Below are 15,413 nucleotides of genomic sequence, written 5' to 3'. Positions count from 1 at the left end.
GAGAACCACATAAAAGAATGAGTAAGATGTAAGGAAATGATTATAACCCCCTTTTTTCCTTGACAACATGAACAACTGCAGTCCATCAGTTTTCTCTTCTCTTCCTCATCAGTCAGCATCTTACTATGAGGATGATGAAATAGGCGAATATTTTTGTTTTGTTTTTTCCCATAAGTATAGTCATTTTATTAGTTCATAGTCAATCACAGTCATTTTTATAATTCCTTAACTCAATTTGAGTTTAACCTAAATGGCACATTCTATGTATTCCTGCCATTCTCTTGTACTTAGATATATGACCATTCTTTAATATTTTTATTATGCTTTAATATAAGATTATTAGCCATTTCTTATACAATTATATTAATTTTATTGAATGTGCTTTTTTGATTTTTATAGAGATTAAGTAAAATGTGAAAGTACTTAGAATAGTACCTGGCACATTGTTTGCTAAATAAATACATTCTTATTATAGAGTTTACTGTTTGTCTATTTCAGGTACGTCCTTTTGGCTCCATTATGCATTTTAAGATGGTTTTTATCACTTTCATTCATGAGTTATGTAACTTCCATTCACTCTCTTGGTCATAAATAAATTGAGGAAAGCAGTTCTGCTCACTGCTTTCTCAGCTTTCTTTTCAGTATAAGAAGTCAAGAAATAATCTATTGCCCTCTGTTTAACAGAATGGGATCCCCAGAAGATGTGTGGATAGTAGACGTTCCTCATCTCTGCTCTATCAGGCCTGTTTAAAATGTGACTTATGAAGCATCATTTCTGTACATCATTTATGTACTCTGAGCAATCTTCATGTATATTCCTCTGATAGCATCTTGTTTTTGCTCTTCCTTTATTTTCATCCAAAAACTCTCCCCATTTCTAGTCCATTTAATTAATATAGCTTTTTTCCCCCACTAGCAGCATAAACTCACTCCAGAAAATGTTTTGCTTTGCTTACTGTCATCTGAATGTCTTGATAAAAACAACTTTAATCAAATGCTACACTACAAACCATACATCTTTTAACACTGATCAGGAATTAGAGGCATTAAATACCATAATCTCGTCAAAATCCCATGCCAGGAGCAGTATCTTCAAAGAAGCATAGTACCTAAGGGTACATGTTATAATCATAACAAATTTTATTTCTCCTCAGGATATTTGCTATTTAATAGTGACTTCTAATTTTGTTGTAAAATATCACAAAGCTTTAATTTCTTATTTAGGTACCCCCAAACCAACCATCAAATGGTTGTGGAATGGTAGAGAGCTGACAGCCAGAGATCCTGGTATTTCTATATTAGAAGATGGTACATTGTTGGTTATTGCTTCTGTTACGCCATATGACAATGGGGAGTACATTTGTGTGGCAGTCAATGAAGCGGGAACCACAGAAAGAAAATATAACCTCAAAGTCCATGGTAAATACAGATAGAAATGCTAAAATCGTGTAACTGAATATGTGACATTTTCAGATTCTTTTATATATGTTATTCTTTCAGTCTAGTGTTATTTAATATTTATGTGAATAGACGTGTTATCGACCAGAAAAGTAGTGGTCTAACTGCCTTTATTGATTTATTTTTTATCACTGAAAGTTCAAATGGTAGAAAAAGATACAAAGTCAAAAGTCCCCTGGACCTGAGCTAAGCCATCTGCTTATCCTCCCTATGGGCAGGGAAAGTTGTTAGGTATATATGTGTGTGGATGTATCTTCCCAGAGATATTTTTATGCAAAAATGAAGAAATATGAATATATATTTCATCCTCTTTTTTTTACATACAAAAAGCATTTATAGTAGACCATTATATACATTACTCCACACCTTGCCTATTTCATTAAACACTCTATCCTGGGGATTATTCAATATTCCTAACTCTTATTTATGCCTACCTAGCATCCCACCATACCAAGATTTACTTAACTTTCTTCTAGTAATGATGAGCATTTGGTTTGGTACCATTTGTTTACTATTCTAAGTAATGCTTCAATGAAATCATGTATATACGGCACTTTGCACGTCAAAGGATAGTGCATTTTGAAATTTGATGGATATTGGCTTCCAGAAACACTGGGCAATATTCATTCTCATCAGCAAAGTAGTCTCACATAACTTGAGACTCTAGCAGTTTGCATTCTGAGTGGTATGTGAAATAAATAGGATCTCCCTTAAATTTATCCTTAATTCAAAACTCTAAAATAATAATTAAAGTAAAAATTCAATGAATTACTTATAAATATAGTGGTCAAGACTCTTCATTTCATAATAAAAGCTGTCTTAAGTATGACCAGCCTTTCTAGCTATCAAGTATCTCAGAATTTGCTTTCTAAAGTCCTTTGGAAAGAAACTTTGTATATAATATTTATTTAAAACTAGCTAACTACAACTTCTCACTTTTTGCAGTTCCTCCAGTAATTAAAGATAAAGAACAAGTAACAAATGTGTCCGTGTTGGTCAACCAGCTGACCAGTCTCATTTGTGAAGTTGAAGGTACTCCATCTCCCATCATTATGTGGTATAAAGATGATGTCCAGGTAAATGGAGACATCCAAATATGCATAGGTCCTTGCCTCTCCCTCTGAAGTAAATCATTCAAATGTGACTTTCTTATTAATAATAGTATAAAAATTTTACTTCAAATTTTAATTATGCATTTTTATTAGGATTGGAAATAACACTGACCCTTTTGGCCTTAAAAGGTGACTGAAAGCAGCACTATTCAGATTGTGAGCAATGGGAAGATATTAAAGCTCTTCAAAGCCACTCCAGAGGATGCAGGAAGATATTCCTGCAAAGCAATTAATACTGCAGGCACTTCTCAAAAGTATTTTAACATCGATGTGCTAGGTAAGGAAAACATTCTTTTAAAAAACTGCAGTTCAGATGCATTTCTTATATAGGACAGCATTAACTGTATTAAAGAGTAAAGAGATGAAAAATAAATTGATAGGAGAAATATCATTCATTTTATTCTATTATTATTTTTGTCTTTAATATTGGTTAATCAGAACCATGTGATATAGAAAGTGTATAGGTATTTGTTATTATCATATAGCGATGTCTATGGGTACTTGGTACTGTCTTGTACAGAAAATACTAAATTACTGCTCTTGTTAGTTTCTCTAATGATGTGGTCAGGAAATTCGTTGGGAAGTAACTATACAGGATGATGCACAGTAAAATTCATTCATGTTGCCAACATCTCCTAAAGCTGCTAGGTTGTACTTGAACTGAGGAAGGTAGTAAATTCGCCCTCCCCTGCATTCTAATTAATTCCTATAACTAAACAATCTCAGCCCTGATTCTAATTAAGTGGGGAGAATGCTGAGAATGGGTAGCAGCTGTAATAAATTGGGATTTAAAACATTTAAAATGTTTTAATCATAGAATTTCTATAAGTTTAGTTTGTGAGATTATATTTGCTTATTAAAATTTACTTTGTGATAAAATGACTTCCTTCCTTTTCAATGTTTTGCTCCTCGAAAGGGCATATGATTTGTAAGTCTGGAGTGGAAGTGAGGTCTGGGAATGATGCTGCATTAGAATTACCGTTCGTAAACTGCTAAAACATAAAAGTTCTCTCTCTCATAAGTCTTCTCAAAGCCTGAAGTACTTTGAATTTCCTCTGCTAAAATTACCATTATTGTATTTAAGTATAGGTTATAAAAACAAAGTGATCTTTTCTATCATTAGTCTCATCGGCATTATTTCTCTCGGCACTCATTTACTCTCATGACTTTGACTGCTGTCTGTGCACTGCTGTCTGTGCACTGATGACTCCCACATTTTTATCTCCAACTCAGACTTCTTCCCTGAGCTCTCAGGTGATATATCTGCTCTCCTCTACAATATCTTGGCTTGAATATCTCAGTGGCATAGAAAACTGACCCCCATCATAGTGACCAGCACCTCCATCCATCCACTTGCTTCTGACACAACCTGGTGCTCATTCTTCCTACCTCCCTCTCCCTGACTCTGTAAATCTGTCTACATCCTGTTAAATCTGCTTCTTAATTCCATGTTAATTATAATTTATAAGCTGAATTAATAGCCTCCTAACTACTCCCCTTCATCCAGTATTTGCCACTGGAATCTGATCTTCATTCAGAAGCCCGTGTGGTCTTAAAACAAATTTGATCACAGCCCTCCCTTATTGAAACCCTTTAATGGCTGATCATTGCTCTGAAGATTAAGATCAAGCACGGTAGTGTGATATAAAGGGGGAGGAGTCAAAGACCAGGGAAGTTTATGGGAGCTGTTTAATATGCTTTATAATTCTGAGAATAAAAACTAGTACAATCTTTTCACATTATATCTCATTTACAATTTTAGCATAGGAGCCCTTTAAAAGAGACAAGGGTAATATATGTCCAACAGCACTATGATAGAATTTAAACATTATAAGTTTGTCATTGACTATGTCATTCATTATCTAAAACGTATAGCAGTAGTAAATTTCATTATATGAGCTTGACTGCTCATTTATATTCTAAACTCCTTTTGTACATTGATTTAATACTCCTCAAAATGAGTTCTTTACTACTATAATTCTTCCAAGTAATTGTCTTGCTATCAAATCTTTCATGAACGTGTTCCTATGTTTAAATTTGACATTTGGGTCTGCAGATGTGATATGAAAGGGATTATTTTATGCTATTTTACTTTTAACATTAAGATCTTGTTGAAATATTATAGAAATCATTATCTTCTCTCACTCCCCACTCTTTTTGCTAAGTCATAGATTTTCATGATAAAATGTCTTTGTTCAAGTCCCACCCACCATAATAGGCACCAGCTCCCCAAGTGAAGTCTCAGTTGTCCTCAACCAGGATACCACCCTTGAATGCCAAGTCAAAGGCACTCCCTTTCCCATTATTCACTGGTTCAAAGATGGCAAGTGAGTACCTCTTCTGTATTTGTTACAAGGATCTAATTGTTTGGAAATAGATGTGGATTTTCCCCCTCTTAATTATCTTACCACATAGAATATTATTAAATGAACATGAAGGAAAAACAGTATTGTTCAAAAATGGCCTCAAATTTATGAATTTATGAATTGTAGGACTTCATAAATGCTGGGAATTTATTTTAGAGACACAGAGGAACTCACATTTATTATACACTAAATATACACTAAGGGCTAAGAATGAAAAATGCAAGATCCAAGTACAGAGATAATCTTGTCTTTACATGGAATTGTTTGAATTATTAAAAAGGAAAACTTGCTTATGACAGCAAGATGCATGCTTAAGCTAGTTTAATATATGGTCAAAAAGGAACAACCACAAAAGAGCAATTAGATGTTTCTCTTGGCCCTTGTGTATTATTATAATTTCTGAAAGCAGCTGTCTAAGACCTAAATAGCAAAGAGTAAAGGTTTTCAGTGTATAAAATAAAGGATTGTGTAAAAACTTTTTATATGTCAATAAGAAAGACAAACAACATAGAAAAATGTGTGGAGGGTATAAACAGCCAATTAAGAAGTTATATAGTTAATCAATAAATATATTAAAAGATGCTTACCTTCGGGCTTCCCTGGTGGTGCAGCGGTTGAGAGTCCGCCTGCCGATGCAGGGGACGTGGGTTCGTGCCCCGGTCCGGGAAGATCCCACATGCCGCAGAGCGGCTGGGCCCGTGAGCCATGGCCGCTGAGCCTGCGCATCTGGAGCCTGTGCTCCGCAACGGGAGAGGCCACAACAGTGAGAGGCCCGCGAACCACACACACACACACACACACACACACACGCACACACACACACACAAAAAGATGCTTATCTTCAATAATTTGGAGAAGGTAAGCAAAATAATATGATTTTGTTTTTCATAGGTTAGTTTGGCAAGAAAAAGTAGAGGTTCGAAAAATATCAAGTGTTGGCTTAGAGTATGGGAAATCAGGATATAGGACTCTGATGGGACAATGTAAATTAGTACTCTGAAGGGCAATTTGTTGATATCTATTAAAATTTAAATGCTCATATGCTATAATATAGCAATGACACTTCTGGTGTCTAGGACAGGGAAGCCGGTCATCTGTTCTGCAGGAAGGCTTGACTCCCTGAATACTCCCTGAAACACTGTGAAAGCAGAAAAGTGAAAACTGCTTAAAGCTTGACATTGGGAGAGAGGATAGATGACGTATGGCATTGTCTTATTATGAAACACTGGACAGCAATTCAAAAGAGTAAGATCAGGCTATATGTACCAAAACTATCTCCATAGCTATTGTCAAGTGAAAAGTAGAACAATAATACAATACCATTTATGTATAACAACTTTAGATTCCTCTAGCAATACATTTATGGGTGAAAAATGTTTAGAAAAATATGTGGAAGAACACAAACTAAACTGACAATCGTTAAGAAGTCTAGAGAAAAGATTCACATTGGGGTAATACAAGGAGACCTTTTCTTATTATAATGGTTTTTTGTTTGTTTCAATTTTTTGTGTTACTTGCATAATTAACAATCAGTGAAAGTTTTAAAGTTACTTAAATTTGAGTAGCCTTATCAAGTATTCCACTTCTTTAAACAGTTAAAATGCATTAAAATAAGGTACTTTATTCTCGTAGCTTTAGAGAACTTAAAAGAGTCATACCAAGGAATAGTATGGGATGCTACCACAGAAAATTAAATGTGTTTCCATTTAGCCTTGTAGTCTGATTGGTGGCTTATTAATATAGCAGTGCATCTATTTATCATGGGGCTAGTTCACTGCAGCTTTTTAAAAACTGGCTATGGGTCTTCCTGAAAGAAGATCAATGGATTTTAAAGGCATGACTCTTAGGATATCATAGACTTTAATTACCATGATGTTTTAAGTATTAAATAAAGCTGCTGCCAAACATAAAGTAAGCATTTTATAGTAGTTAGTAAATGACTCCGTATAGTAGAAGAAGACTTCCTTGACACATATATATGAGCTGCCTTTGGGGTAAATATCTTTCAGTATTTATGATTATAAAAGCATTTATATTTATTACAATATCTACTTTTTAGGAAAATTGGCATGATCATTGTCTTTAGTAAGTAATAACCATTCATTCTATTGTAAATATTTTTCTAGGTGTTATAATATTAGTTTACAAATAATATTGCTTAGCTTGAAGCTCCTGTACACTTAGTTTTTCTTTTCTGAATGATGGTAGAAATTTCGGCTTTGTAAACCAAAAAAAAAAAGTGGGGGGATGAATGAAAGAAATTAAGTTTTGTATTAATATTATTCAACAATTTAAGTTTGAAATGAAGTTCAATTTAATAATTTAATATTATTCAGTTAATTTAAGTTTAAGTGAAGTTTTGTCTCAGAGTGATAATTATCTACTTTCATTAGTAAAGTGGTTTAATAATTCTGTTCTTCTGAACAGAAGTACTTAATCATATCATTGTATTTTTTTTAGATTCATACTAAAAAACTCAACTTTGATTCATATTTTTAAATTCATATGATTGAATGATTTTTGTTGTGATTAATAAAAGAGAAAACATTTAGGATAACAAAAATGGGCCCATGGAATAAAATTTTACTTTTTCTAGGCCTTTATTTTTGGGAGACTCTAATATTGAAATTCTAGACAAAGGACAAATTTTACATTTAAAGAATGCACGAAGAAGTGACAAGGGACGCTACCAGTGTACTGTGTCTAATGCAGCTGGCAAACAAGCCAAGGATATAAAACTGACTATCTATAGTAAGTGTGACGTTCTTATGCTTTTTACTGTTATTACCAGTTCTCATTATACATGAAAATCAGGGTTCGCTCTACTGTTAACTGCTCTTTGATTCAATACAAGTAATTTGGAATGCTACTTACTTTAAAAGCAAAAGCCCATTTTCTTGTGTTTTAGGCTAGAACATTGCATCCAATTTTAATGTATTTTATCAGTAAGTATGGATTTCTTCAAGGGGTCTAGTGATTTTCATATGACCTCACTTAAGAGGTCAAGTATGCCCTGATTTGTTAGTATAAGATAAATCAAATGTCTGTATCCCTAAAGGGGTTTTTAAAAAGCTCTAAAAAGAGTAGAGATGCATGAAATAGAATGAAGATGATGGTATGAGAACAACTCAATTATTCTATTTTCATTGCATCTTGGCCTTTATTCAGACCACATGGTAATATTTTAAATGTTCTAGGCTGTGCTGCTATTTTCTCTCGGTTAAGTCCCCATCAGAGGTATGTAGCCCTCATTTCACTAAAATTCTCAATATCCCCTGAGGAAGGTGACTGCCAAAGTCATTTATTTTTTATGCCAGGAGCCGTAGGAAGGCACTTGAACATTATGTTGCAGGCACAAAGAATTGCATGGTAGAAAGGAATAGGACTCATTAGGCCAGTCATGCTTATTGTGGCTCTACTTCCTGCACTATCTTCTGCTTTGTGTAGCGTTTGACACTCAAGGAAAGTTTAGATACCTCAGGAATGTCACTTCCTTGTAGGATCTTCCCAAACCAAACCAATCACGTCATCACTCTCTATTACGTTGTCCTAGTTTTCTTTATAGCACGGATCACTGTCTGATAGTTTAGTTGCTTACTGATGGGTTTATTTACTTATCTGCTATTTCTCTCAAAGGAAGCTAAACTTCATAAAAGCAGGGCCTTGTTTTGCATGTTCTCCCCTTTAATGTCTGATACACAGTAGCTCTCAAGAAATACTTGCTCAGTGAATGAATTGTCTGGTGATACACTGTTCAGTATGGTAGGCACCAGCCACACATGACTGTTGAGCACTGGAAATGTGGCTAGTCCAAATTGAGACAAGCTGTAAGTATAAAATACACACCAGATATCAAAGACTTAATATGGAAATATAATGTAAGATACCTAAGTAATAATTTTACATTGATTACATCTGAAATGAGGATATTTTAGATATATTGGACTAAGTAAAATGTATTATTTTCCTACTTTTTAATGTGGCTACTAGAAAATTTTAAATTATATATGTGGTCTTAATTATAATTCTGTTGGACGGTGATGGTTTGAGTCATGGATGTAGAAAACAAACTTATGGTTACCAGAGGTTAGGTGGGGAGGATAAATTGGGAGACCGGGACTGACACATACACGCTACTATGTATAAAATAGATAACTAATGAGACCCCGCTGTATAGCACAGGGAACTCTACTCAGCACTCTGTAATGGCCTATATGGGAAAAGAATCTAAAAAAAAAAAACAAAGAGTGGATATATGTATATGTATAACAGATTCACTTTGCTGTACACCTGAAACTAACACAACATTGTAAATCAACTATACCCCAATAAAAATTTAAAAAAACAAAAGGAACTTGGGCTTCTGAGGTAAGTGGACTTGGGTTCAGACCCAGCTTCTGCCACTTACTAACTTTGCAACTTTGGACAAATTGCCTGACCCCTCTGAGCTTCGGTCTCATCTATAAAATGGGGATAATAATAGTACCTACTTAATAATATTATTGTGAGGATCAATTGCTAGATACTTTATATTTCCCAGCTTACAGTAAAAGTTCAATGAATATTATTCATTTATTATTATCTACTTAGTGACTGTATTGTCTTGCAACTTGAAATATATGTGGAATCTGGCTTGATTTCTATATAACTTCACTGAATTGCAAATTTCCCTTTTTTAATGTTAGTTGTCTTTATATAAAGTTCAAATAGCTTTCTTGAATCAAAGAAATTTTATTTAATGCAGGCTTTTAAATCATTTCTTTCTACAAATAGAAGCCTGTGGAAGAAATCAGTCGTGAACAGACATGTATTCCAAAAAACAGTAATGTTACTGAAAGATTAGCTGTACAGGCATCCAAGTTAAACAAAAGTGGTATTGCTACCATTGGCCTCCTACCAGAACCAACCTTTTGAACAATAGGTGCAATATTTCCCCTAAGCTGTTGAATAGTTTTCTCTACATTGTTGTATTGTTGCCAAAGAATGTGATGAATACGTTTTGGTGATTCAATAAGACTCCTATTTCCATAGGAGTTGAGTTCTTTCATTTCAGATTTTCTTGTTCATTTGGTATGATGCCCTAAGGCACTGAGAAGAGAGGGCTTTGTAATGACTAAACCTTCTTAGATTGTCTGAGATGAAAGGCACTGTAACACTGTGAAGTTTTAAGTATTCAGTAATTCAGGAAATAATGCCACTTCCTCTCTAGCAAGCTTGTCTGCACCTCTGAGTGGGTAATCTTAAGCTTATTTTGTTTCGCTTGTGAAAATGCTTTTATTCCTAAGAATAAATGAAACAGCTGCCATACTTGGGCTAACTGTGAGAAATATTTATATAGATTTCAGGTTGAGAATGTGGTTCATAATGCAGTTTATTCATTCATTTTCTTTATTTACATACTAACATGAGGAAAAAGCAGGTGGGTCCGATGCATCTGAAAGGCAGAAATGCACATTGTGCCTGAATTAGGGAAGAAATGGAGACAAAATATGATGAAAAATAAAAGAGATGGAGGGGAATTGGGGGGTGGGGAATGAATGTGGAAAAAAAAGGAAATAAAGAGCTTTTAATAACCTATGGGGAGACTGCAGATTCATAGCCAGTAGTTCTGAAGCAAAGATTTTTAACCTGCAGTCCGTGCATAAGTTTCAGAGGTCTGAGAGTTTCCCCAAATGGTGTAAAAGTCTTTGAGTGTATGTACATGGTACATTTTAATGTGCAGTGGGTTCATAACATTTACCTGTAACACCCTTCCTCAAACAGAAGTACAGGTCTCATAAAAGTATACGTGAATTAAATTGAAACAGGAAGAAATATTTATCTGGAAGATTTAAACAGTAGATGGTTTATTGTTCTGCTTTCAGCTGGAAATGTTCTTTGAGTAATTTTTTCCTCAATTTCATAAATACAAACTTTTAAAATGAACTCTTTTCAATACAAGTGATATTCCTTTGTAAAGCATTCATGGAGGGTAAGGGGTTGTTTGAACCTATGTTCTTGACTTCATTTATTTAATTTAATTTAATTTGTTTATTTTTATTAGTTTTTATTGGAGTATGGTTGCTTTACAATGTTGTGTTAGCCTCCACTGCACAACAAAATGAATCAGCCATACATATACAGATATCCCCTCCCTTCTGGACTTGCCTCCCATTTAGGTTACCACAGTGCATTAAGTAGAGTTCCCATCTGTTTTTGACTTCATTAATGTATCATCCAACTAATTAGGCTAGCCAGTTTATTTAGACAATTTCAGCTCAAAATTTGATGTATGTTTCCAGATTCCATCAGTAGGCTCAAATCAAAATTAAAATTTAAAGTCTGAGGGCTTCCCTGGTGGCGCAGTGGTTGAGAGTCCGCCTGCCGATGCAGGGGACACGGGTTCATGCCCTGGTCCGGGAAGATCCCACATGCCGCAGAGCAGCTAGGCCCGTGAGCTATGGCCGCTGAGCCTGCGCATCTGGAGCCTGTGCTCTGCAACGGGAGAGGCCACAACAGTGAGAGGCCCACGTACTGCAAAAAAAAAAAAAAAAAAAAAAATTAAAGTCTGAGTAAAATGTTCTTTCTTAAGATTTCAAAATGGTGGCTTGAATTGAAATTAATTAATTATCTATAGCAGGACTTGACAAACCTTTTTTATAAAGGGCAAGTTGGTAAATATTTTAGGCTTTGCAGACTATGAGGCAAAATCAAGGACATTATGTAGGTACTTACATAACAAAATAGAAAGAAATGTCTATCAATTGTTTATTCATGATATTCTATTTTTCTGGTAATTTTAAAAATTGTAAAATTTGTTGTAATACAAGTCTACTAATGAGAATGGATTTCTTTTGGAGTGATAACATTTTACTTAATTATAGTTCAAAGTTAATGATTCCTGTCACCAAAATTAAATGCAGATGTTCATCTGTTAATACTGGTATGTAATGAGATTTTATGTATTTCATTTTTGAAAATGTCTTTTCATTCAGATACTGTAGATACTGTCAAATACTAATATCATTTCACAAACATAAGATTTTAATTGATCATATTCATTACTTGAAAGGCATTTGCAGAATTCTGTTATATTCTCTTGATATTTGACTTTTGGCCTGCCATTCTACTCCCAATTAATCAATTCCAATTGAAGGTTAGTTGGAAGGCCCTCGTTTTCAGAGGTAAAAGAACTTAAAATGTGGAAATTTCATTTGCATTTGCATCAAAGTTTGACAAACATTGTTGAAACTGAAAGTTGAGCTCAAAATATATTCACTGCAAATTTGTAGGGGAATCGAGATCTGAGTTTTATTTGACAGCATGGAAAATGTGTAGAGGAGCTTGACATTACTTGTGATTCAAACAACAGAATGAGTACTAACAGTATAGATTTTGCATTCAAGTGCTGGTTTTATCTGGTAAGTTTAGGTTGAACTTATTAAGAAACATTGTCAAGTTTATGGCAAAACTAAATTCCAAAATCATTCAGTACTCAATAATAGTGTTTGAGGACAATTCTCATTCAGAAAAAATTCAGTCTCAGTCCTAAGCTCCAAAAATTAAAATGTAACTTTACCACAATTAAGACATTAAGCTGCTATAAGGTAGAACAAGTCCTTATATTCACCTTCTACTTCTGACAAAAATTCATGGAACTGATGATATTTAAGTCCATAAGAGCAAGTAAAATACCCCATGGACAGTTCTCTTTCAATACCACATGAATATTTTACACAAGTGCTGATGAATAGTACAAGGAATAACGATAGACTTTTAGAATTTTACATTTTAATAAATTTAAAATGTAAAATTTGTAAATTTCTCTAAACCTTTTTCTGCCCCACACGTATTTTTATCACCATCAGCTGTAGCACATCTAAGCAGATTCCACTTCAGGTTGTAATAAATTAGTGCTTTTTCAACTTCTTTGAAAATATTTTTGTCTGTAGTTGTTCCATGCAGACTATTCTTAGAGACTAATTCTTCAGTTTCTTCACCGTGGCATTGACTCCTCAAATAAAAGACAGCTAAGCAGTATCAGTAACATGTCAATTTGTCAAGAGCCAAGAATACTGTTCAGAAAAGTTGCCTTTAAAAAAAAAAAAGACTATTGATATTGTCAGTTTTCTCAACTCTTCAAGCAGTTTTTCTTATGGAAAGGCTGATCATCTTAAACAAATTGATTAGTTTAGGCATAATTGTTTCCTAATGCAATCATTCTTGATTTAATTAAATCACTGTTGGTAAATGGCTCTCCTTCCTTGGCTAACAAATGAGCCACTCAGAAACTTAGATGGTAGCCTCATTTTGACTTTTTGTGAAGAAATTCTGCCTAATGACACATTCCATTTTATATTAATTTATCGGTTGTTTTTCTTTGAATGGGATATATTGGGATGAGTGCTTAGGCTAATAGAGTTAGTGTACACTGTATTTTTTCAAAACAGCTATAGTGTTATTAAAAAATAAACTCAGTGCTTTGCCATTGAACCTAATAACAAAATAATCCACACTGTTCTGTGCTTTAAAAATGGCACATTTTAAAGCTTACTTTTCTTTCTTTTGTGTGTTTTGACATGGGGAGTGTGCACTGGTAATAAAAGTAAAGTAAAATATCACGGTATGGTGATATTTATGGCACTTGAAATGCTGTTGGCTTATAATTGTGTCACTGAAATTTATGGTGAGCTGAGCAACAGTGAGAAGCAATGAGAACACCACATTTGGTATTTATTGCAACAATTTAACTCTGCCATTGTAGAAGTGAAAGTAGCCATAGACAGTACATAAACAAATGAGCATGACCATATTCCAATAAAACTTAATAGGTGCTGAAGTTTGAATTTCATATAATTTTTACATGTCACAAAATATTATCATTATTTTGATTTTTTCCAGTCATTTAAAAATGCAAAAACTGTGCTTAGTTCAGCATCTTGATGCCTGGCCTGTGGGCCATAATTGGCTGCCCTGATTTATATAGTAAACCACCTTATAGAAAAATTATTCCACCATCAAATTTACCTCACAATACAGGCATACCTCTGAGATATTGCAGGTTCTGTTCCAGACCACCACAATAAAGCAAATATTGCAATAAAGCGAGTCACACAAATTTTTTTTGGTTTCCCAGTGCAAATAAAAGTTATGTTTACACTATACTATAGTCTATTAAATGTACAAAAGCATTATGTCTAAAAAAAGTACACACCTTAATTTAAAAATACTTTATCGCTAAAAAATACTAACCATCATCTGAGCCTTTAGCAAGTCATAGTAGTAACATTAAAATCTCTGATCAGATATACAGATTGCCAACAAACACATGAAAGAATGCTCAACATCATTAATCATTAGAGAAATGCAGATCAAAACTACAATGAGATATCATCTCACACCAGTCAGAATGGCCATCATCAAAAAAATCTACAAACAGTAAATGCTGGAGAGGGTGTGGAGAAAAGAGAACCCTCTTGCACTGTTGGTGGGAATGTAAATTGATACAGCCACTATGGGGAACAGTATGGAGGTTCCTTAAAATACTAAAAATAGAACTACCATACGACCCAGCAATCTCACTACTGGGCATATACCCTGAGAAAACCATAATTCAAAAAGAGTCATGTACCACAATGTTCATTGCAGCTCTATTTACAATAGCCAGGACATGGAAGCAACCTAAGTGCCCATCAACAGATGAATGGATACATAGGATGTGGCACATATATACAATGGAATATTACTCAGCCATAAAAAGAAACAAAATTGAGTTATTTGCAGTGAGGTGGATGGACCTAGAGTCTGTCATACAGAGTGAAGTAAGTCAGAAAGAGAAAAACAAATACTGTATGCTAACACATATATATGGAATCTGAAAAAAAAAAAGGTGATGAAGAACCTAGGGGCAAGATGAGAATAAAGACACAAACCTCCCAGAGAATGGACTTGAGGACACGGGCAGGGGAAAGGGTAAGCTGAGACAAAGTGAGAGAGTGGCATGGACATATATACACTATCAAATGTAAAATAGATAGCTAGTGGGAAGCAGCTGCATAGCACAGGGAGATCAGCTCGGTGCTTTGTGACCACCTAGAGGGGTGGGATAGGGAGGGTGGGAGGGAAGGAGACATAAGAGGGAAGAGATATGGGGATATATGTATATGTATAGCTGGTTTCCTTTATTATAAAGCAGAAACTAACACACTATTGTACAGCAATTATACTCCAATAAAGATGTTAAAAAAAGATATATTTTTATTAAAGAATCCATCATGATCACTAAAAAAAATAAAATAAAATCTCTGATCATAGATCTCCACAACAAATATAATAATAATGAAAAAGTTTGAAATATTGATAGAAATACCAAAATGTGACAAAGACAGGAGGTGAGCCAATGCTGTTGGAAAATAGTGCCAATAGACTTGCTCAGTGCAGACCTGCCACAGACCTTCAGTTTGTGAAAAATACAGTGTCGGCAAAGCACAGTAAAAGG

The 15,413-nt window shown here is 34.3% G+C and overlaps 1 protein-coding gene across 18 annotated transcripts in view; it reads left to right on the top strand.

Annotated features, from left to right (window-relative positions):
- Positions 1-15,413, top strand: part of HMCN1 (hemicentin 1) — an 883,583-nt gene that overhangs the window by 637,010 nt on the left and 231,160 nt on the right. For all 18 annotated transcript variants that reach the window (XM_079903114.1, XM_079903100.1, XM_079903116.1 and 15 more), the window contains 5 exons: positions 1,225-1,419; positions 2,404-2,534; positions 2,700-2,847; positions 4,771-4,897; positions 7,533-7,687. In XM_079903114.1, the coding sequence (XP_079759240.1) occupies positions 1,225-1,419; positions 2,404-2,534; positions 2,700-2,847; positions 4,771-4,897; positions 7,533-7,687 (756 nt within the window). The remainder of the gene's footprint in view (positions 1-1,224; positions 1,420-2,403; positions 2,535-2,699; positions 2,848-4,770; positions 4,898-7,532; positions 7,688-15,413) is intronic.

Source organism: Stenella coeruleoalba (assembly GCF_951394435.1).
Source record: "Stenella coeruleoalba genome assembly, chromosome: 1".
NCBI classification, from domain to species: Eukaryota; Metazoa; Chordata; class Mammalia; order Artiodactyla; family Delphinidae; genus Stenella; species Stenella coeruleoalba.
Note: the sequence above shows the minus strand (reverse complement) of the source record. Positions and strands in the feature narration are given on the sequence as shown.